The following is a 23105-nucleotide window of genomic DNA, read 5'->3' as shown; positions in this document are numbered from 1 at the left end:
AAACACGCAACTGAAGTATTTAGTACTAGACTATACAAAATATATGCCTGTGATCGGATCAATCTTTATTATTGTCCGCAATCACGAGATTGAAAGTCCTTTCTTAGACCCAAGTCAAAAGCTTAACGATCACCAGTTCAGTGCTTTCTGTTACGACCAAGACATGAGAGGAGGAGCGTGAGAGGTAAAAACGAACGTGAGGCACAGAAAGCAATTTCGGTTATACATTTTTTGTTTTCTTATATTACAATGGTTTGATTCTTAATTCGTAAAGACTCGTATCACGACTGACTTTGCTAGGCACAACGGACGACATGAAAAACTTGGTCGGGCGCGAGTGTTCGGAAAGACGCCCGTGTGCCCCCCTCCCCCCCCCCCCGCCGCCGCTCACGTTGCACGTGCACGGCGCCCCTCGAGTCCCGCCCGCATAGCCAATTCAACTGCAAAAAAACATCCTTAACATTTTCTAAGCAGCCACACGTTAATTCTAGTTGCCAAGACTAACTGATAGTTAGTAGCTCTTTAAATATTTGAATCTTTTCAAAATTAATAGGGTTTGATTGACCCAATCTAAAACACGGAAATTCACAACTCCATAAACTTTCCTAACAATAAGATGAAACGGCCATCAGACTCTGAGGTATTGACTGTCCGTGCTTTTGCTGCCCTTAACCTCAAATCTATCTGATAAACTAGAACCGAGTATACAGGGAATCTGTGGTAAGAGGCAACCTTCGAGCCACGTGCACACTACCAGCGCTACACATGCACAATTTTTATGTGAGCCGAACGTACAGACAAATGCTGCGACCAAAAACTTATGCATATGTTGGCAAAGCCTGCCGGTGCTACATGGAATGCCAGAAATTTCAATACATGTCCACGGTAAGCGATAATTTTCTTGAAATTATCAAAAGTGCACGGTTTAATCCAAAGCCTTGCGTTAATTAGTATGAGACTTGTGTCTGATGGGAATCTCGACTCAATTCTGTGTTCTTTATTGCTTGTATCCAATGAAGTGGTATTCAATCAAGTGAAAAAATGTGAACGAGTCAAATCTATGAACTGCGGTATCCTGATATTATTCAAGTTGAATGATGCACTTATTTAGTTGATGCTCTTAAACATTTAGTAGGGCTTCGTGTGGCATAAAAAATTATATTCACAATAATATTCATCTAGATAAAATATAATATCTGGATTAGAGAATGAAGGTGGACTTACCAAGCATGCCAGCAGGGAAATGTTGTGATGTTTGTAAATTTTCAATAACACTCTGCGTCACAACCCAAACGTAGTTTTCGCCTGTAATCTTTCGCCTTCTTGCTTCCTTCAGTATTTGGATAGCTTCATCGCGCGTCGAATAAAGCAGTATCACTCTCGACTCACTATTCACCAGCTCTGACAAATCTTCTGGTCTTGTCACTAATACAGCGTTCAAAATTGAAAATTTAAAAGTATCCTGCATGTCGGAAATTCGCTCTCGGACGGCTTGAATGAAATCATCATGTCCGGCAATCTGTGAGGTCACGACGCTGAACTGATGCCATTTGTATCTCTCTAGAATGCTCAACATAGCTGCGGTTTGATGTTCCAGTGATGGAGCCAGTTGCAGCTGTAAGCTGCTTTGTGATGCTCTCTGAAATGGAAAATCAATCTTTTATGCGGTTATTGGCCTCAAGAAATAACTCAATTGACAATATGTTAATCAATGTTTTTAGGTACAAAGGAAAACGTGATGGGGCTTCTCATACAATTTTATCATAGAAGTTTGAAGTTTGCAATCGCAAGGATTTCACACTTTATTTATCTGGAGTTGCGCATGTGAGCAATCATAGTCATGGAAATATTCGTAGTACTACAATATCTGAGAATCGGTCGTATTCTAGTGGTAGCCACACGAATGGTTTTATAACGACACATAAGCTTCAATGAGAATTTGATCACATTCATCTAGATCTTAAACGGTCTCGACTTCGAGCCGTTCCAAGAAAACATCGTCTCACAAAGTCATGTGAATATTTTAAAAATAGAATGTTGTACAGAAGGCTAACACTACTACTGTCATGAAGTAGCCACTAAGCTCTTGGTACATGCTGGACAGCACCGGGAAATACTAGACGAGTAAATGATTATCAAGTCAGATGAGGACATCAACTTATCTAGTAAAGTTTACCGATGAATTTTCATTGTGAACTTCATTTGTCCTAAGGACATAATACAAGGGCACAATAATTGACAGGTTAATATAACTTTATATTTATGAATTTTTATTGATTACTGTCGTACAACAAATTACTTGATTCCAGTTTGATTTTGATACACAAAGTCCTTCCATACGTCATCGTTGAAAATTTCCTTGTTTCGTGGTTATCTGTGCATCCATTCTGACGTTGGAAAAGGATGAAAGATTATAAACTAGTATTTCTACAGAAATTGTGATAGTCAGGCAGATCTCAGATCAACCGATAGTAGTAACGTTGCATCAACATGCAAGACTACGAAACAGAAGGAGACGAGGTTAAATCCCCAGCGCATCAAATAGTATTTGAGCGATAGTTGACAAGAACTATAGAACGGTCACGTCGATCAGGTCTCGGATCGACGATCAAAGTTTTGATCTCGGTCCAGCTGCACCTGGGTAAGATTTTTTGCAATTTACCTCCTGGCGAATGCGGATGTTTTCATCAAAGTAGTAATACGAGTGGTATTCTGGATATAAATCCCTACATTATCGCCACAGCTTGGCAAACATACCCAGACGATATCCTTTTTCGAGAACGTTGGGGGGATGGGGGTTATCCTCCAAATTAGGCTCTACGTTGCAATAGTTTTTACCCTCGTCAGATAAATTGCGCTCTATGTTACCATGTTTATAGAGCAAGATCGCGAGAACTGCATTACCGAGAGCAGCTGTAAGCCCTCAAGCGTTTAAGGATGTATGGCAACTACGTTGTTTACTACTGTTCGATTTGAAACTTACTGATATTGTAAATGAGAATATGGGGATTTTTTTGAGATTAAACAAAAAAAAATTTGCCCTGTGGATGCTGAGATGAACGAATTCAAAGTCGAGTCATTTAACACGGGAAACATAGGACTGCACGTTCAAAATTCCCTTTACACTAGCAGAGAAGGTATTTCCAGAGTACTTTTTTGCAAAAAAAACTTTTGTGCGGTATCACTGTGATATGCATGACACGTTGAAAATAAAAAATCGATATGTGCCCATACATTTTGCGAGACATTGCGAGTTGAACGAGACCGTTTTCGGATTCTTGTAGCTCGTGTGTCGTAAACACGACAACGTCGCTGATGACGCCACACAGCCTATAAGAGGCGCGCAATTCAAATTTTCATAAGCGGAAATTCTGTTTTTTTTTCTAACTATTGTGTTGCACAACATTGATTGTATAATATTTGATGATCAATATAAATCAAACACCGTATAAATTCATATGTGATTTTACATTAATATGATATGTATGAGATCTATAGTTATATGTACACGTACATATGTAAATCAGATGGGACAGGACCTAAAAAAAAAACAGTAAAAATTTCCAGTGAGTGTGATATTAAATTTATTCACACCTTTTGGATTATAACTATTTTCAAAATTACAGCGTTTTTTTATACTGTTTTTTTACTCACAGTGAAATATCTTTTTTTATATCCTTAGAAGAGTTCAAATCACAAGTTTTGGATTATAACTATTGTAAATATTATAGCGTTTTTTTATACAATCTTCAAATCCCGTTGTTGAGATAGAGTTCGAAGAGCATTGCAAAGGTTACGGAGGACAGTTTGATTTTTAGATACTCGAAGTTTTCCGCCAATATCTTCGCCGAGAAGCGTTGTTATTCCATTTTCTCCGTTATTGTTGAACGTCCTCTTGAGCTGAGTTAAAGTGAGACCAGCTGCAGCGATTCTTGTGATCATAGCGGCAGATACAGGTCCCTTTATGACAGCCATATCATCTATTCTTTTTTTCCTTTCTTTTCGATCATGATCAGCATTTCCAACTGCAGAGAATGATACAGCGCGGCTGATGAGTTCTGTCTCTGTTATCGCAAATCTCTTGAGGAGATTATCGAGTATTTGGACATCTATAATCGCATTATGCGCTCCTTTTGATCTGTCAGGTCCTAAATAATCGTGAGCCAGATCCGGTAATTTAAAGCTTCCCTTTTCCGCTATTCGAGAAATTACTTCTTTGGAGCTCTTGAATGTAGGTAGAGTATCGGTAAATCCTTTAACGACCAACCCAAAAGTTTCAAGTAATCCGACTGCATGCGTTGCCTTAACGATCTAAGGACTATGGAAAGTTACCCCCTTGTGGGCAGCGAGGATAACATTCTGCGATACATTCTTCAAAAATGTGATGAATGCCGTACAGGCAATGAGTGGCGGTTTCGTTTCAACAAAACGACGTCCATCTGCGTCTCTCAAAAACAGTTGTCCTTCATAAACCGACAATCCCATCACTTCGAAGACAACGGCCGGTATACCATTCGATGGAAGAATGTAACAATTGAATTCCTGGTTCTGATGTTAAACGGCGATTTGAACAACTTCTGCTTTGAGACCGAATCCTGTAATTTCAAGATCGAACACGATTGCAACCATGTCTTTAGCTGGAACGATGGAGGCTAGGATTCTTTATATACCACAATTTCTTCGGTGAATGCGCACCCTGAAAAGTAAGTGACGCCCTCTCTTCTTTGCGCGTTATTCCTGCTTTGATTTCGAATTTTTTTTCGTAAAAGCCGACGCCTCTTGAATTCCGCGATTCTCATCTTTTTTGCTTGTTCTTGTCGTCGAAAATCGTTTTTTTCTCGGAATTGTGACGTATGATTACCGGGAGAAACAGCAAGTTTTTTGGTAGCGTTCACAACGTACCCTGTACCCAGGGGCGGTTTATACACTAGGCCCGCTAGGCCAGGCCTAGGGCGCCATAGCAGAAGGGGGCGCCGCCCGTTGGTGAGATTCGCAAGTTTGCGCGCCGCTTTCTCTTTCCCGCCTTCACCGATCTTATGCGCACTACGTCACGTCCTGACACGCGAATACGCATTGTTTTCCGTACGCTAGTGTACATGTAACGATCTGCAATCTGCAATATTCGTACTCAATTTGCTCTATTCTATATTTTTTTTTGTCAGACAGCCACGCAAAGTTATTTTGTACATTGTAGTACAAATAAGCAGATGTCGCATAATACGTTCTCCTACATACATGTTTGACATTATAGTATATGTTTTTGTTGCATTGTTTTTGAAATATAATAATTATTGATTTTGACGTATAATTTTTTGACTCTTTCATGGGAAGGGGACGCTAATTTCATCAGGCCTAGGGCGCCAATTTTCGTAAACCGCCCCTGCCTGTACCAGTATTTTTTGGAGAAACTGCTGCATCTAGTCTGTAAACTAGTGATTCCGATTTGCCATAGCATCTCCCTTTCGGAGCTTTGGACGACACCATAGCGTTGAAAGATACGTTAGGCTGCGTAGAACTGCAGGCGGCGATTTTTTCCGCGTTGTTAGCTTGAGGACAAAAATTTGGATCTAATCGGTTTAAAGTTGTGTTTTATGCATACCTTTTCCATCCGAGAGGCCGCGATGCTTATAATTTTCTGGATTTTCTTGGAAACGGCACCATTCTCCGCACATCTCGTATTTATCGAAGGCATGTCGACGACATTCGATAGAGCTTTTCTTACAGCCTCCGGATCTCCGTTGTTTATTTTTTTTTCTTTCAACATTTAACAACAAAACATTTTTTGAGATAATCGATCGTTTGTTTGAGAGTAGTATAGCTATGAGAGTTCTACTTACAGATTCCTGATACCGACACTTACCGACATTCTCCCCAGACTCAAATCCTTCACCGCGATGACGTCACAGTCGGCCGTACCGACTTGAGGTCAAAACCATGCAACCTTAGCGACAGTTGTATCGGTCGACGGTAAAAATCGCACTGCTTTACCAACAATTCTTATCGGTCGAAGGTCCAAATCGTGCTGTTTTACCGACAATCTTACCGACCGAAGGTCAAAGTCTTTATGTAGTGCTCGTCTGCCAACGGTAGAGGGTGCAGCAGGGGCGAGAACTTTTTTACCGTCCCGCATTATTTTCCCACGATAGGACTGCTAATGTGTAACATTAACCACTCCATATTCCTTTCTCACGGTAGGACTGCTGATGTGTAACATCAAACACCCCCACATTCTTTTCCCACGTTATCAACCACGTGACATTCCAAAATCAATATTTCCGAGAATTGTTTTTTATCCACTCGGATATCACTGATGTGTAACATCAACCATCCCACATCCATCTCCCACGTTACCAACCACGCGACATTCCAAAATTAATGGTTCTGAGAATTGTTTTTCACGTACTTGGATGCCGGTATGATATCAAGCACGTGACATTCTTTTCGGCTTGTAACTGTCATGTGAACTCAAAGATGAATTTTGAACGGGTTCAGTCAAGACCAGAGTGCAAGGTCGACCGATAGCCGCGGTACATTCAGAGACAAGGATCTGCGGTGTTGGGTTACTATCGCTCTGGGAATGCTGAAAGGTACGCGCGCATACACAAACATACGTACAGCTGCCCTATAAAAAGGACGCTCATCACTGCAAATGATCATGAGGTCTCAACTTGTCAAGTATACGTGAGGAAAAAGCTCAAGATGGAATCCGCGAAGTGTTTGAGATTGTTCGATTCTATGGAAGTCAAAATATTCGGCTTCTGAACAAAATTTTGCGAAAGGCTTCATCGATTGGAGAAAAGATGAGAATTATCACAACGATCGGACTCTTGAAAGCGCTCGCGTAAAAATTCAAACGTCGTCAGAAAACGGGTCGAGGTACGCGTAGAGTAGGAAGAAGCGATCTAGTTCACTAGGGAGATTTGGAATCAGCTTTCAAGGGGAGAATTCGAACTGGATCCATCGTCAATTTGAAGCATGAAGATGTGGAGACATTTCTAGAAGACGCAAAGATATTAGCTGTGACGAGACTAAAAAACGCTCTGCAGAAAGACAGGAGCTTGAAAGCCAACGTTATCCTGGCTTGTAAATTCGAAGTTAATAAAGATGATCACACAGTGGAAAAAGTCAAATTTTTTAATACCAGAAATGAAATCATCGTACAGACAACAGATATCAACGAATGGTTTATCGAAAACGCGGTGGAGCGTTTGTTGAAAAAGGTGAAAGAATTCCGGAAAAAGGATTCAGGCTGGTCGCTGACTGAAATAATCAATTTGACTGTGAATATCAATAAGTACGTGCTACTACGAGGCGGTGTGTTCACATACACCCCGTTACCTGAGCATATCAGTGATAAGAAGGCTGTGGTAAACATCAGAAACAACGACTCTTGTTGCTTTCTTTGGTCGGTCACCGCAGCTCTGTTCCCAACCAACAACCATCCCAACAGAACCAGCTCGTACCCGCATTTCAGCTCAGTGCTACAGTATGATGGTATAAAGTTTCCTATGTCTCCAGACAAATACACCGTTTCAAAATTTGAGAAGCTTAAGGGCCTTTCAATTAACGTTTATGGTATAGATCAAGGTGATCGGAAAAAAGTGAAATGGTACCGATTCACCTGAGTCAGAATAAGTCTTATAAACCTGTAATTCATCTTTGAGCGATAGAAACTGATATCCATGACGATGACGATGATGATGTTGATATGGAAAATTATGAAAAAAATAGAATCTTTCATTTTACTTGTATTCGAAATTTGTCTCGATTAACGAGTTCTCAAATTTCCAAACGTAATGGTCGTACTTAGTTGTGCGACAGATGTTTGACTGACTTTCATTCTGAAAAGTGTTTGACAAAGCACGATGTAAATTGCATGAATTTGGACAAAACCAAAGTTATTCTATCTATAGTGAAGGAAAAGATACTGAAATTCAAAAATTTCAAGCACAAAGAAACCAATCCATTCTGCACTTACGCGGATCTCGAATGTTTACTGGAACCTATGCTCAAAAAGATGGGTACAAGAACAATTTATCAAAAACATCTTCCGTATAGTATAGCTTACTATCTACATTGTGGGTTTGACGATTCAATTTCAAAATTCACAATTAATCGTGGAGAGACTTGCATTTGATGGTTTGTGAATGAGTTAGCGAAATTGGCACATTCGTTAGAAGTTTATTTCAAAACTGTTGTACCGATGTAACCGCTCAGTTTCAATCAAATCGACGAATGTCATTCAACAACAGTGTGTCACATTTGTGAAAAACCGTTTACACTCACAGACGTAAAACATCGTGATCACTGCCATTTCACGGGAAAGTACCGTGGTGCTGCTCATCGAGGTTGCAATCTAAATTACCAAAATTCGCACACTATACCAGTGATATTCCACAATCTGTCGGGTTACGATTCACATTTTCTGATCAAAGCACTGGCTACATCGTTCGCGGGCGCAATTGAGCTTTTACCCGTCAAAAAATAAAAGTACATTTCTTTTACAAAATACGTCAAGGGGACAGATATAAAGTTTAGATTCGTAGATTCGTACCGTTTCATGCCCAGTAGTCTTGAGAAATTAGCAATGTATCTCGGTAATGATTAGAAGTTAATCACACGAAAATTTTATCGAAGCTTAGATTAATTTCAGTTATTGACCAGAAAAGGAGTGTTCCCGTACGAATACATAGACAGTTGGGAGAAGCTCGAGGACAGACGGCTACCATCCGAACAACAATTTTACTAAAAATTAAATGATCGTGATATATCAGACGACGACTATGCACATGCATGTGAAGTTTGGCAAACTTTTGACGTTCAAACTTTGGGAGAGTATTCGGACTTGTATTTACAGACGGACGTGTTTTTACTAGCCGACGTTTTTCAAAACTTACGACAGAACTGTTGGACAACGTAAAACCTGGACCCGTTACATTATTACACCGCGCCCGGTCTGTCGTTTAATGCGATGTTAAAGTGTACCGACATCGAGCTCGAGCTTCTCACCGATATGGATGTGGTTATGTTTATCGAAAAAGGTATTCGTGGTGGTGTGTCACAGTGCTCGAACAGATACGCAAAGGCTAACAACAGGTACATGGGGGAGGAATTCGATCCTGAGGTCGAAGAATCTTATTTCATGTACTTTGACGTTAATAATTTGTACGGTGCTGCTATGAGCTTTGCTCTTCCATACAGTTCCTTCGAATGGGTATCAGACTTCGGACAATGCGACGTTCTTACCGTCTCAGACGATGCGGAGTTTCGTTACATGCTGGAGGTAGATTTGGAATATGCTGAGGAACTGCTTGAAATTCATAAAGATTTACCACTGTGTCCGGAGCACTATACACCTCTGATCTCGAATAGTCAGCAACCGAAATTGACGCCCACGCTACTTCCCAAGAAAAACTACCTTGTTCGCTAAAGCGTTTTGAAACAATGCTTACAATTGGGCTTGAAATTACTCAAAATTTACAGAGTTCTCAAAATCAGACAAACCCCGTGGCTCAAGAAATACATAGATTTGAATACTGATTTACGCAAAAAATCTCACAACAAATTCGAGAAAAATTTTAACAAACTGATGAACAACGCAGTTTTTGGCAAAACAATGAAAAATGTTGGGAAGTATAGAAATGTAAGGCTAATCACGCAATGGAATGGAAGATACCGTGCTAGAGCTACTATAGCCAAACCCAATTTTCACAGCTGCACCGTTTTCAACAAAGAGATAATTATCGTCGAAATGAGTGAGACGAAAGTCAAGTTAAATAAACCATCGTATGCAGGTTTCTCCATCATGGATCTGGCCAAAACATATATCTACGATTTTCATTATAATTATATTAAGCAGAAAGTTGGCAACCGAGCAAAATTAATGTATATGTATACCGACTGTGAGATTTACAATTTCACCGTCCGCGACATATACGAACATATGAAGGAGGACTTGCATAAATTCGATACGTCTGATTATCCGCTTGACACCGTTTATGGAATGCCTCTAGCAAACAAGAAAGTTCACGGCTTGATGAAAGATGAGAATAACGGAAAAATAATGTTGGAATTTGTAGGATTAAGAGCTAAATTGTACGCATTCCGAGTCTTGGGAGATGAGAACGACGATACACGTGCCAAAGGTGTCGAAGGATCAGCGTTGAGAAAAATAACTTTCAACGATTATTTGGAATGTGTTTTTAACCGTGAAAATTTGTCTACAAATCAGCATTTGACATCAGGTCGAAAGCACGAGGTATACACCGTAGAACAGCAGAAAGTGGCACCGAGCTGGAATGACGACAGGTGGATCGTGTTTCAAAACACAATCTACACGCTTTCGTGGGGATACAAGCCTACACCTTAGCTTTGTAATTTATAACTGTACCATGATGTATACAATATTATTATGCAGGATGGTGAATACGGACGCTCCGAAATATGAAAAATTGTACAACGATGCATATGTCCGTCGATTGTCTAAAAAATGATAATGCATACTTGTTATATATCGGGTATAAAATAAAGAGGCACATACGTTTTTTTCAAAAAATTCATTTATTCAATGTTAAATGTCCGATTCGTTTATTCAACTGTTGTGTGTATCGTTAAAACCTAACCATTAAACGTATATTTTTCTTCCACGCTTCTTGAGCACTTTCTCCACCGGATGGATATCCGGATGTTTAACCTTGAGGAGCTCTTCTCCGTAGAAACCACCAGCGATGGGTTGATCTCGGTCGTCTTTGAGCTTGTACGTCACAGGCTGAGTATTTTCCACTCGACTTATCGTGAATATTTCAGTCGTCCGATTGGGAATGTAACTTTTCTCGCAGACATTATTGAATTTGCTGATGCGAACTTCGTCGCCGGATTTGAATTTTGCCGATATGGCAGGTATCGCTTGAAGCCCTCCGTCCGTCTGACGTATTAACAGGTTCTCGTTTGCAACGGTGACATCCGACGGTTTCATTCTTATGGTTCAGTGTTTGGCTTTGTTGTAAGCCGAAACCAAATCAGATAAGATATCGAGCTACTTGTAGCTTCCTTGCATGCTGAACCGTTTCCACATTTTACCTTTCAGCGTGCGATTGAAACGTTCACAGATCGAAGCCTTCAAATGACTGTACGTGGAGTAAAGTTTGATTCCGTAGCGTGTCATAAGCGATTCAAATTTCGAGTTGTGAAATTCCGTTCCTCTGTCGAAATGTAAATTTTTCGGAACCCGTCCTTGAACAAGCACAAATTCCATTGACTTCGTAACATCATCTCCAGACTTGCTCTTTATCGGTACAGCCCACGTATACTTTGAAAAAATATCAATGACAGTGAGCATGTACTTGTAGCCTTTGTTTTGTTCAGCGTATGACGTCATATCAACAAGATCCGCCTGCCAGGTCTCGTCGATGCCGCGCACGTCTACACGTCGACGCGGGTAATTCCGGCGTGCGGGCTTATGCAGTTCCGTCACCAGTGCTTGCTTTTCCTCGTTCATATTCCAACGCTCCTAGTCGGGTGTCCAATTGAGAAATGTCACCAGCGATCCGAATCGACAGGTCTCTGCCTGTTTCAAAGTCTGTGTGAAAGGTATCCAAGGCTTTCTCTGTGATAAGCTCGAAAGCTTTGATCATTTGATCGTGGTTGTCGATTTGTTTTTGCATCACGTTGAATTTTTGTCTTAAGATTTTTAAAGTTACAGCATTGTTCGGCTCTGCGGGATCTGCGACGTTGCACAGTCTCTTGTTCCGTATATCGTCACGTCCGTCCGCTGTTATTGGAAATCCGACACCCCGAGAAGCGCGAGTGCTCGCGTCCGTGTTTTTATCCAGATGCCGTCCAAACACGTCGACGCTCATCTCGGTAATGAATGCAAAAACGATGGGAGCTGCTAAATGAATGATTCCTGCTTCGCGTAGCTCTTCGATAACAGAGATTATTCCGTTATTGTGACTCGGATATCCCGCTGCCTGAGATGCCAGGAGTAAACGAAGACGCTCCACTAACTTGTTTGGATCATCCCAGAAAACGTATTCCTTTTCAACACCTTGTCGAGTGATCATAGCTTGCGAAAGTAGACCTTTACCCTTTCGGCGAGGTGATGGGGAATAATCCATCAATTCGGCAATAACATTTTCATATTTGTAACTGTTATCGTTTCGAACAGCCCCATCGGATGAGTAATACTTTTTATGCGCGTTTGTTGCGAGGATTATGTTTTGAAAATTTTCCCTATCTCCGGCGCTCACAGAAGAACCGTTAGGCTTCTTTCCGGACAAAAGTTCCAGCAAACCCTTCCTTTTCGGGTAAAGCGTATCTTTAATACGAAAGTAGTCACTTTCAAAAGATATCAACGAATCACCAATCATTAGTCCGTTTGAGAGGTTGCGTACACCGTACACGTTGTCCAATTCACCTTTTGTCTTCGCATCTCTCATCAGTGCAAAATACTCATCCTCGATTTTCCCGACCGATGTTTCCACGATTGTTCCATCTCCTGCCGAAGCAAAGGAATCGTCCATATCCGAGACAGTTCCATTTTTCGTTTCATTTTCGACTGCTTTATTTCTTCTTTGATTTCTTCCACCTCTTGATTCACAGGTTTAGTATCTTTTGTAGCATTCACCAGTTCTTGCAACGGAGTCACTACTGGTTTGAAAACGTCACTCAATTTTTGAGTCGTAGATTCCTTGCCCGACTTGAGCAATCTGTGTTTTCGACGGATCGCAGCACTTGCTTGAGCGATCTGATGTACGTCACTTTTTTGCTCGGAAATTTCAGAGCTCTGCATGTTGACGCAACTGAGACTCACTCGAAAACGTAAGATTTTATTTTTTTCCCAGGCTAACAAAAGAATCGAATCCCCTCATGTATCGTCTTTCGTTGAGCTCACTGTCCTTGTCGATCACCAGAAACCCGTAGTTCTCACCGTTCCAGCATGCAGAGCACACACTTTCAAACTCAGTGTAAGACATATCGGTGTTTACATGGTCGTTGTATACGTGTCTCAGGTTCATATCGTCCTGTTTGAATAACACGAGTAAGTTGACGTTGTCGCGCACGAGATGTTTGGAAATACGCGCGTACGTCTGACAGAGATAGAAACAGTCAACGTCGTGATGTCTACCCATGCAAAAGTAGTCTCGAATATTGTCCTGCTTTTCGCACGCTACAACGTCAAATGTGATTATTGTGTTGGGCAGTGCTTCTTCCGGTGTAATCACTTGCTCACGCTCGGTAAACGCAAAATACCCCGTATTCTCAACATGGTCCAACAATTGCTCCAACAATTGGTATTTAGGTTGGTTGGGAGATTTCGAGTAGATGTGGATATTTTCAAATCTGAGTCCGTTGGGATGGGTAACAAGTGTGAGCGACGCATTAGTTTTACCACAATTCGACGGTCCACAGAATATTGCACGTACACCATTAGGGAGTAATTCACCGTGCCGTTTGTGCGTTCTGACATTTTGTTCCGAAAGTTTGTCAAAATTCATCACGGGAAGCCTGGTAGGTTGTTTCTCAAATCGCATCTCCAACATGACTGATCAGATACGCTATAAATACCCCGTTTTGAAGCACTTTTCTTCAGTCAACGCACGATTATGATCGCGTACAGTGGTAAACGAAGCAGCAGGCGGCAACATTGTGGCAAGGGTCTGGTGAATAAAATCATTAACAGCCTTTCAGTAGAATTGCATGTACCTGGTTATCAGTACTGCGGGCCTGGTACAAAATTAACCAAGAGATTCGCGCGGGGTGATCCGTAGATCAATCTTCTCGACGCAGCTTGCAAGGACCACGACATTGCTTACTTGCAAAATCGTGAAAATCTTAAAGTCAGGAACGAGGCTGATAGGGTGTTGGCTGAGAAAGTTTGGAAATGGGTTCTCGCAAAGGACGCGAATTTGGGTGTAAAGGCAGCCGCTTGGGCAATAGCTAATACAATGAAAGTTAAATCCAAACTCGAAATGGGAATTCGAAAATCAAAAAATGCGACCTTGAGAAAAATTATGAATGCTGCAAAACGTTCTATGGATCCAAGCAACAATGCGAAATAAGCTATCGAATCTGCGCTGGAGGGAGCTGAGAACGCCGTTAAAAAAGCGGGTGGTAAATGTAAAGTGCGAACACCTCGCGTCCTACCAGTACCTCCAAGAGTCGGTGGTTTTCTACCGTTTCTGATTCCTATTCTCGCTGGACTGAGTGATACAGGCGCGTCAGCCGGTGGTGTGGCAGGTATAGCAGAAGCTGTGAACGATGCAAGTGCTGCTAGACGAGAACTGGGAGAGAGCAAACGACACAACAAAACTATGGAAGCTCTAGCGTGAGGCAAAGGGCTTCATATGAAACCGTATAAAACAGGTTTTGGTCTCCATCTCTTAAAAAACTAGATGCGATGCTATCGCGTCGAGCGTTGACTGATTGGGACTTGTTGAAATATGCAAAAATCTTTAAGGTTTCGCATTCCTGCGGTGTTCTCATGCGAAACGAAATGCCCGAAAACGGCCCACGAAAAAACGAGTCAGCTATAATCAACCTTGACGACAAAGACGGTCCGGGAACACACTGGGTTGCATCAAAGAAACGCGACAATAATATCGATTACTTTGACAGTTTCGGCAAGCCTCAACCACCCTCAAACCTCATATAATACCTCGGCGTTGGTAGTGTTAAATACAATCATGAAAGGTACCAGGATTATGATACATTTGAATGCGGACACTTGTGTCTGAAATTTCTAAGTGGTGAGCTATATAAACATGGTGCATTACTCATCAAAGTCAGTCCACCACTCGCAGTCATGGATGATTTGTTAACGTTAACGATTTCGGGAACCTCTCCGATCCTCGAGGCACAATATTTCCCACCGATCGAACTTGGTCGTGATCAAAGTTATGCTCTTGACATGGTGGAATTGTTAACCTACAATTTGATTTCCAACGTTGATCTTGGTCACAATAAAATTTACCTAGCTGACAAAGTGATCACCATACCTACCGGCAACTACGAGATCGAGGACATAGAGAAGTATGATCAAAACGTACTAAGAAATACAGATATCAGGCTTGCCATCAAACCCAACAATAATACATTACGCAGCGAAATCACATGCAACAACACGATTAACTTTGAGCCGAATGATTCCATTGCTCAACTTTTGGGATTCACACCACGTGTATTGGAGGTTGATAAAACTCACGAATCAGACGTTCCTGTAACAATACTGAAGGTCAACGCGTTACAAGTCGAGTGCAGCATTACAACGGGCGCCCACGTCAATGGACACAGAGTACACACTATTCACGAGATTCTCCCGACTGTCCCACCAGGATAAAAGATCGTGGAAGTACCGTCGCACGTCATTTACCTTCCGATCACCGTCAGGACCATGGATCACGTTCAGCTCCGGTTGGTGGATCAAGACGGAGACCTGGTTAATTTTCGTGGAGAAGTTATTACTGTGAGACTACATATCAAATCGCAAAGAACGATGGGAATTATATATAACAGACTGTCAGAGAATAGGTATATCAGTAAGTCGGCATGCCCCGATCAAGTCAGTCATTGATTGATTCTCGAACCGTTAACACCTCGAAACGTGGAGTTCCTGATAGCTCCGGGTCGAAACTGACCACTTTCGGAAGAGGAATTTCCGACAACTGAAAATCCGAATTTGCTGTTTTATCATCCCTTACGTACCATAGAGAAAGAAATCTTGAAGATTCAAACACCAGTCGTCTTTGACGAATCCATTGCGCATTACGAGATTCACGCTCACGAACCTTTCGCCTCGTCAACTTTCAACAACAGCGATGAAATTCGAGTCACGGTTCAGCATCAGGATTTATGCATATTCCCTAGCAAAAGTTCGGTACATATCCATGGACGACTCTTCAAATCTGATGGTACAGCTACTGTGAACACACAGCTTGTAAACAACGCGATCTGTCATCTGTTTGAAGAAATTCGCTACGAAATTAATGCAGTTGAGATTGATAGAAGCAAGAACGATGGCTTGACAAGTCTCACGAAGGGTTACGCTTTCCTGCACCCTGGTCAGACTCAGCTGATGGAGAACGCTGGATGGCTTGATGTAGAAGAGAAGAAAAAATTAACCGAGGGTAATTTTGACGTACTGATACCGCTCAGCATGATATTGGGATTCGCTGACGACTACCGCAAGATCGTTTCCAACGCTAAACATGAGTTAATTTTGACGAGATCAAAAACTGACCTCAACGCTATCATGCAGACTCAAGAGGAGGAATTTAAAATCACGATCAATGCAGTGGAATGGCTAATACCGTATTTGAAACTCGTGGATCAGAAAAAAGTTGACCCACTAAATTTCACTCGGAGAGATCCGCCAATTCCGATGAGCTTCCGCAGTTGAGAATTGTACGAATATCCCTCACTTCCCAAAACATCGAAACACGTTTGGACTGTGAAAACTTCCACTCAGCTTGAAAAACCTCGGTACGTCATTTTGGGTTCCCAAACAAGTAAAAGAAACAAGACCGGCAAGAACGCAAGTCATTTCGATCATTGCAATATCACGGATGTCAAGCTATTTTCAAACTCTCAATCTTATCCGTACGGTAACCCGAACCTCAGCATGAGTCGTAATCTGTACACGCTCCTGTACGAGATGTACGCAAACTTTCAAGCTACCTACTACGACAAGAACCCCGAGCCGTTGCTGTCAAAGAATGAATTCCTTCGAGACGTCCCCTCATTCGTTATCGACTGTTCAAAACAAAACGAATCTTTGAAGTACGGACCTGTCGACATTCGTCTTGAATTCGAAGCCAGAGCCAACTTTCCCGCTGAAACATCGGCGTACTGCTTGATTGTTCACAATCGCATTGTCGAATACAAGCCGCTCAGTGGTGGGGTGAAAAAGTTGGTATAGAGGCTGACATGTTCCCACCATCTCGCACAGTTTAAAGATGGAGCTTATCGTTGACATACAAGGCTTTCGTAGACCTTACAATACCTTCATATTGAAAGAATTGGCCATAATTTCAATCTACACGGAAGCATCTCCATCAATGTTTTTCTTCAAGCCACCTTACGAATGGGATTTACTGGACGTCAAATACAAAAGCCAAAATTCTTGGTTAGAACGCGATTTGCACGGTTCACCTTGGAAAGCTGGAACCATTCCGTTTAAGCAAGTTGAGTGGACCATTGAAGACAGGATGTGCAAAGCTGAAACCATGTACGTAAATGGAGAAGAAAAACGAAATTGGTTGCTCAAAATCGTCCCGAAAGTTCAAATCATCGATATGCTGGAGTCAGACTGTCCGTCGCTTCAAACCTTGCAAGAAACTTCAGCTGTGTCTCTAAGATGTGACGTGCATACAATATCCATCGCTATCTGTGCAGCACAAAACGTTTTGATACTTCAAAATTGGCTACAAAATCATCATACTGTTTGGATGGCGAGGGTGTACGCTTTGTGTTACTGCGCAGAAGCGTCTACAAGAACGGTCCCGCATTTCTGGCGAAAATATCATCCCGGTTATGATACTGTTGAATAGAATTATTGTACTATCGTTGTGAAGTAATTGTCAACTGTACCCTAAAAATTGTACTCAATAAAACTGTTTTCTAAAGAATATTCATGAAATAATTTGACACCTTCACCTTCACCTCAGCTCTCAAGAGAGAAATTTTTCCAATACAAAGCTTATGTAAGATTCAACCTTGCTCTCCATCCTTGACCGAGCTATACTCAAACCGAGTTATGTTTTGCATTCCTAGAGCGATAGTAACCCAACACTGCAGATCCTTGGCTCTGAATGTATATTTCCGCAGCTATCGGTCGACCTTGCACTCTGGTTTTGACTGAACCCGTCCAAAATTCATCGTAGAGTTGACATTACAGTTACAAGACGCAAACGCAGCTCGAAACCCTCCATCGTTGCTGAGTGGTGTTCGAAGTAGCATTTTCTTAGATTTTTAGACCTAATTATACATACAATTACAAGGTACAAAACGTACGTAAGATTAAAGGTATACAAGATGGTTAGGCGATAAATGAAAAAATATTTATAATTTTGATCTTTTTTTGTTTTTGTTTATTGAACGTAAGACTTCCACAGGAAACTGGATATTTGAATGTGATACTCAGATTATACGTATACGAATTCAAGTTGACCGTACGGTCCGCCAAGATAGCGTAGATGCAACCGTATCACCTTACTGGCTGTCGTCACCTTCTGGAACAAATCTTCATCATCTTGGAGGGCCTTGGTCAGTCGGTTCAGTAGAAAAATCGTGAAAGAGTCCTCCAAGTCCAGAACGATTTTATCACCAAATTTCGTTTTAACCCGACGAACGCCACTGACTCGGTATTCAAAGTACACTTCGAGGTCCGAAAGCTTTTTCAAGGGCAGAAGTGTCTCCAGGCGAGTGACTTTGTTCAATTTTGAAACGTCCATGATCGTTACTGTCGCGTTGTATGTGCTCAAAATCTCTCGTGAGTTAATTGAGGTCAAATCTGATTTTCAGCAGATGTTTTACTTCTCCAATATTCTTGATGAGCAGTTCTCGTCGTTTCTTCAATTCACGTTGTTGTTCCAAAGCACTGCTCATTTGCAAGAAGAACAGCTCCAGACTGTCGATGAAGTTTTCACTTTTGTCTTATATAACGTTACCCCACTACATAATTTGAAATTTGGTGGGGGGTAAGGAATGTCACGTGGTTGATATCAGATACGTATGTTTGTGTATGCGCGCGCACCTCTCAGCATTCCCAGAGCGATAGTAACCCAACACCGCAGATCCTTGTCTTTGAATGTACCGCGGCTATCGGTCGACCTTGCACTCTGGTCTTGACTGAACCCGTTCAAAATTTATCGTTGAGTTCACATGACAGTTACAAGCCAAAAAGAATGTCACGTGGTTGATATCAAACCGGCATCCGAGTAAGTGAAAAAGAATTTTCAGAACCATCAATTTCGGAATGTCGCGTGGTTGATAACGTGGGAAAGGAATGTGAGGTGGTTGATGTTACACATCAGCGATATCCGAGTGATTATCAAACAATTCTCGGAACTATTAATTTTGAAATGTCACGTGGTTGATAACGTGGGAAAAGGATGCGGGGGTGGTTGATGTTAGACATCAGCAGTCCTACCGTGGGAAAGGAATTTGGAGTGGTTAATGTTACACATCAGCAGTCCTATCGTGGGAAAATAATGCGGGACGGTCAAAAAGTTCTCGCCCCCGCTGCACCCTCTACCGTTGGCAGACGAGCACTACATAAAGACTTCTACCTTTGGTCGGTAAGATTGTCGGTAAAACAGCACGATTTTGACCTTCGACCGATAAGAATTGTTAGTAAAGCATTGCGATTTTTACTGTCGACCGATACAACTGTCGGTCAGGTTGCATGGTTTTGACCTCAAGTCGGTACGGCAGACTGTGACGTCAGCGCGGTAAGGGGTTTAAGTCTGGGGAGAATGTTGGTAAGTGTCAGTAACAGGAATCTGTAAGTAGAACTCTCATAGCTTTACTACTTTTGGGTATACTGAGCTTGCATAATTTGTTGCTGAGAGACTTGGTGTTGTGATTTATGTCAGATTCTCTGACAATGACATGCGCAGATTTCCTCCGAATTCGACACATGCTTGAAGCATCTTCATTGCTGACGAGGGTTCCAATGATGACATTTTCATCTTCCAAGTTCTTATTGTAAACAACTAGTTGTGCCACCATATCCGGTTCCATGGCTTTGGAACTGCTGCGAAAGTCAAGTCGGCAATCGTGATCATTGAGATCGTGGTCGTTAGAACATAACGAGCATATCTTGATTCGAGAAGCTCTCCCCAAAACTTTGTCACTCAGAACGCCGATAAGTAAAGAATGTCCTACAAGCATAAATGAAAAAAAATATATATATACAAACACCAACAAAAAACAAACTATACCGATAATATTTTTCTACGGTCCAAAAAATAATATCTATATAGTCTCACCTGTTTGAATGTCGTACGAATGGCCATTACCTTTTGTCTGCCACGCTGCACCGATGCTGACTATGATTTTTACTTTTCCCTCGTTCGTGAATGCAGCCTTACAATTCATTGACACGAATTAGTATATTTACATTATCTTGGATAAATGATTTTGAAAATAACCTTTCAATTAGTATATAAAATAATGCCAAGTAAGCCAACACCTTATAGCTTATCAAACATAGTTTGTAAATATTTTAAAACATATTTAGTTCCATTGCAATGAATTAATTGTAAAAATTGACTTCACCTTCTTCGTTACTAAAAAATTATCGATTTCGTCGAAGGAAAAGCTTGAACGTTGCATTCAAATTATTCAACATGCTTTTCAATACATTCAAATTGTACATTAACTCTATAAACCATCACCATCTTATAAAATAAAACAACAGGCATAAAATGAAAGATACAACTGAACGAGTTGGCGTCACCTTAGAATAGACTGTCCAACTGAAAACAATAATTTAATATGAGTACAATGAGATATCTGTGAATTCACTGATTAATTTTGCTTTTCAAAACTTGAAATACGTACGAGCCGGATTTTTGCACCATGAGTGTCCTTTCTAATCTGATAGCGTCCCTGCAACTTTCTCCTGCTACACCTTCAATTGCAGAAACAACAATCCGCTTGTGCGTTTTGAGAGTGTGAGGATTTACAGCCGGCACATTCAGCGCAGACAAAACGGTATTGAGTTGGCTTTCTCCGATACCAGCATCAATAATCGCTATGGCATGCAAATACTGTAAAAAATGACAATCAACAACTATTTTCAATATCACACGTCTATTTGCTAGTGTCATATTTAACGATAGCATAGCTCAAGAAAAAATAAGATGGAAAATTGATAAAAAATAAAAATAAGCTATCGGGGGGAATTTACTAAAAAATAATGCAAATCTAAAACTAAGCATAAAAGTGAAGTTATGTAATTTCTTACCCATTGCAGCCTTCAAATCTACGTCGTATCTGGGATAACCAGACTCACTTTGATACGTTTTTTTGCACGTGTGAACTTCGTGCATCGCAAGACACACGCTACACCGAATTTTCAAAACACTCGCGAGGCGAATCTGGTCTTCATTTTCAATGAATCGCAGCGATAACGGCTGCGAACATGTGTAACACCACAAGTCATCCGCTAATTTTTGCAACTCTACGATGCGTCGTCCTTCCCCCACTTGTTCTGCGGCCTTTCAACTTTCAGCACGATTCAACTTTCTTCGCTTTACAGCTACTTGAAAATTTTCTTTCCACGTTTCTTTTCTTTTGGTGGTAAATTTGCCTCAAGTGCAACGTCACGTCTCGGTTTCGCTTGCCGGCGTCGCCATTTTTTGTACTGTCGACGAATGCCGGAAAATTTTCGAAGCACGATATGCTACAATGCTACCAATATTCAGAAATTGCAACGTGGCCAAGTTAATTTGTCTTGACCGTACAAATATTGAATTACGCTTATTGACGTTTATTGCAAAAAAAAAAAATGTTTAAATCGAAAATAATTATTATTATTAGGATGTTACGGGGAAGATTGCGTAGGCTCCGATGAGCGGTAATCGAAGCTTACTCCAAGCCCAGCCAAGGTGTTATTTGGCTATTGTAGGGTCCGTTCACGTCGACTATGCACTCGCGTGCTACTACTCCCAATGCAGGAAGGGAATGGAATAGAAAGGGATCGGTATTAAGGGAAGGTAAACGATTTAAAGTATATGATTGTTTATTAGTGGTCAATGCAACGGAGTCGGTCAAGGGAAAAAGGGTATGGTCTTGGTTTAGAGGGATAGGTGTCTTGCTTGAGTGCTGGGATGGATCTGCCTGGTTTTGCCGGATGTAGCAGGCAAGCTAGCCGCGAGTTACAGGAGAACCTGCTGACTCGCGAACGATAAGGGTAGACTACAGAGCGTAAGGTAACTAAGAGCGTGGGAAAGGAATATGAAGTCTGGAGGACGTAACACGCCCCCCCTTGGGGAAGAACATTCGGTGAGGGTACGAAATAGGATGTTCGGAAGGAAGCGGAATGCCATGAAACGTACTGACTCACTTACAGAATATTACAAAGAAAGGTCTTAAAATCTAGCGCCTAGATGTTAGTGCGCGTTTAAGTGGGTTAGTATTCATTTGAACAAGATTTTCTAAATGACATCTTATAAATGTGGTGGTATATATGATAGATTTGTATATATGATAGATATTGTGTATATTATAAACGAAACTTATGCAACGTGCTGATGATTATATTACGGCTGCAGATTATTACGGGCAGAATAAAGCAATGAAAGAATATCATTGCTAATAGCGGAGGGCTTAGCGCCAGACTTCGAGTGGCTCGGAGCTATCGTTAAGGCTTTGCTCGGGGAGCAATTTACGCGGCTTAGGTATGCCTAGTTCCGTCTTTTCAATTTCCGGTTGGGTCCGGAGCAGCGACGAAGAGCGAGTAGGCAGGTCATCGGGAAATGGTATTATTTCTAGGTGCGGGTGGTGGATGGCATGGCGCGTAGGAATTTGGGGTTTTGTACGACGCGGGTGGGGGATATGTTTAAGGCTGGAAATAATTTGTTCTGGTGATAGAATTTTAGGCTGGACGATACCTTTTTGGGCGAAGGGGATAGCGTCTACTAAAGTGGACAGGTCAAGTTCGTATTTGTTCAAGCGTCGGTTAAGTGTGCCAATTTCAATTTATTGAAATGGACGATTTTAGTTTTTCGGGGGGTAATCCAAATTTCAGCGTTGATATTGTCAATTATACGTTTAATCGTATACACACCCTTATAGTGGTCGTCGAATTTGTATCGGGTTTCATTCAGTAGATAGACCTTTTGACCTGCTTCGAAATTTTGACTGTTGACATTACGGTCGTAATACGTCTTGGAACGATGTTTTGCTTGTTGTAGGTTGGACGCAGCGTGTTTTCGTATGCTGGATAGATTAGCGATTAAGTCTAGAAGGAAAGAATCGTAGGAACAAGTATACACGCTGGCAGGGTTCGCATCTGTTGGGAGTCTGGCTTGAGAGCCAAAAATTAGTTGGTGGGGGGTGAAGTTAGTACCTTCGTGCTTCGCGGTGTTATAACAAAAAAT

General features: G+C 41.4%; 1 protein-coding gene across 6 annotated transcripts in view; it reads right to left on the bottom strand.

The window, feature by feature from the left end:
- The window catches only part of Nmdar2 (NMDA receptor 2), a 1937843-nt gene that overhangs the window by 1430716 nt on the left and 484022 nt on the right, over window positions 1-23105 (bottom strand). For all 6 annotated transcript variants that reach the window (XM_046618083.2, XM_069134406.1, XM_069134408.1 and 3 more), the window contains one exon: window positions 1225-1639. In XM_046618083.2, coding sequence (XP_046474039.1) covers window positions 1225-1639 — 415 coding nt within the window. The remainder of the gene's footprint in view (window positions 1-1224; window positions 1640-23105) is intronic.

Source organism: Neodiprion pinetum, chromosome 3 (genome assembly GCF_021155775.2).
Source record: "Neodiprion pinetum isolate iyNeoPine1 chromosome 3, iyNeoPine1.2, whole genome shotgun sequence".
NCBI lineage: Eukaryota > Metazoa > Arthropoda > Insecta > Hymenoptera > Diprionidae > Neodiprion > Neodiprion pinetum.
This window is presented reverse-complemented; position numbering and strand designations above follow the sequence as displayed.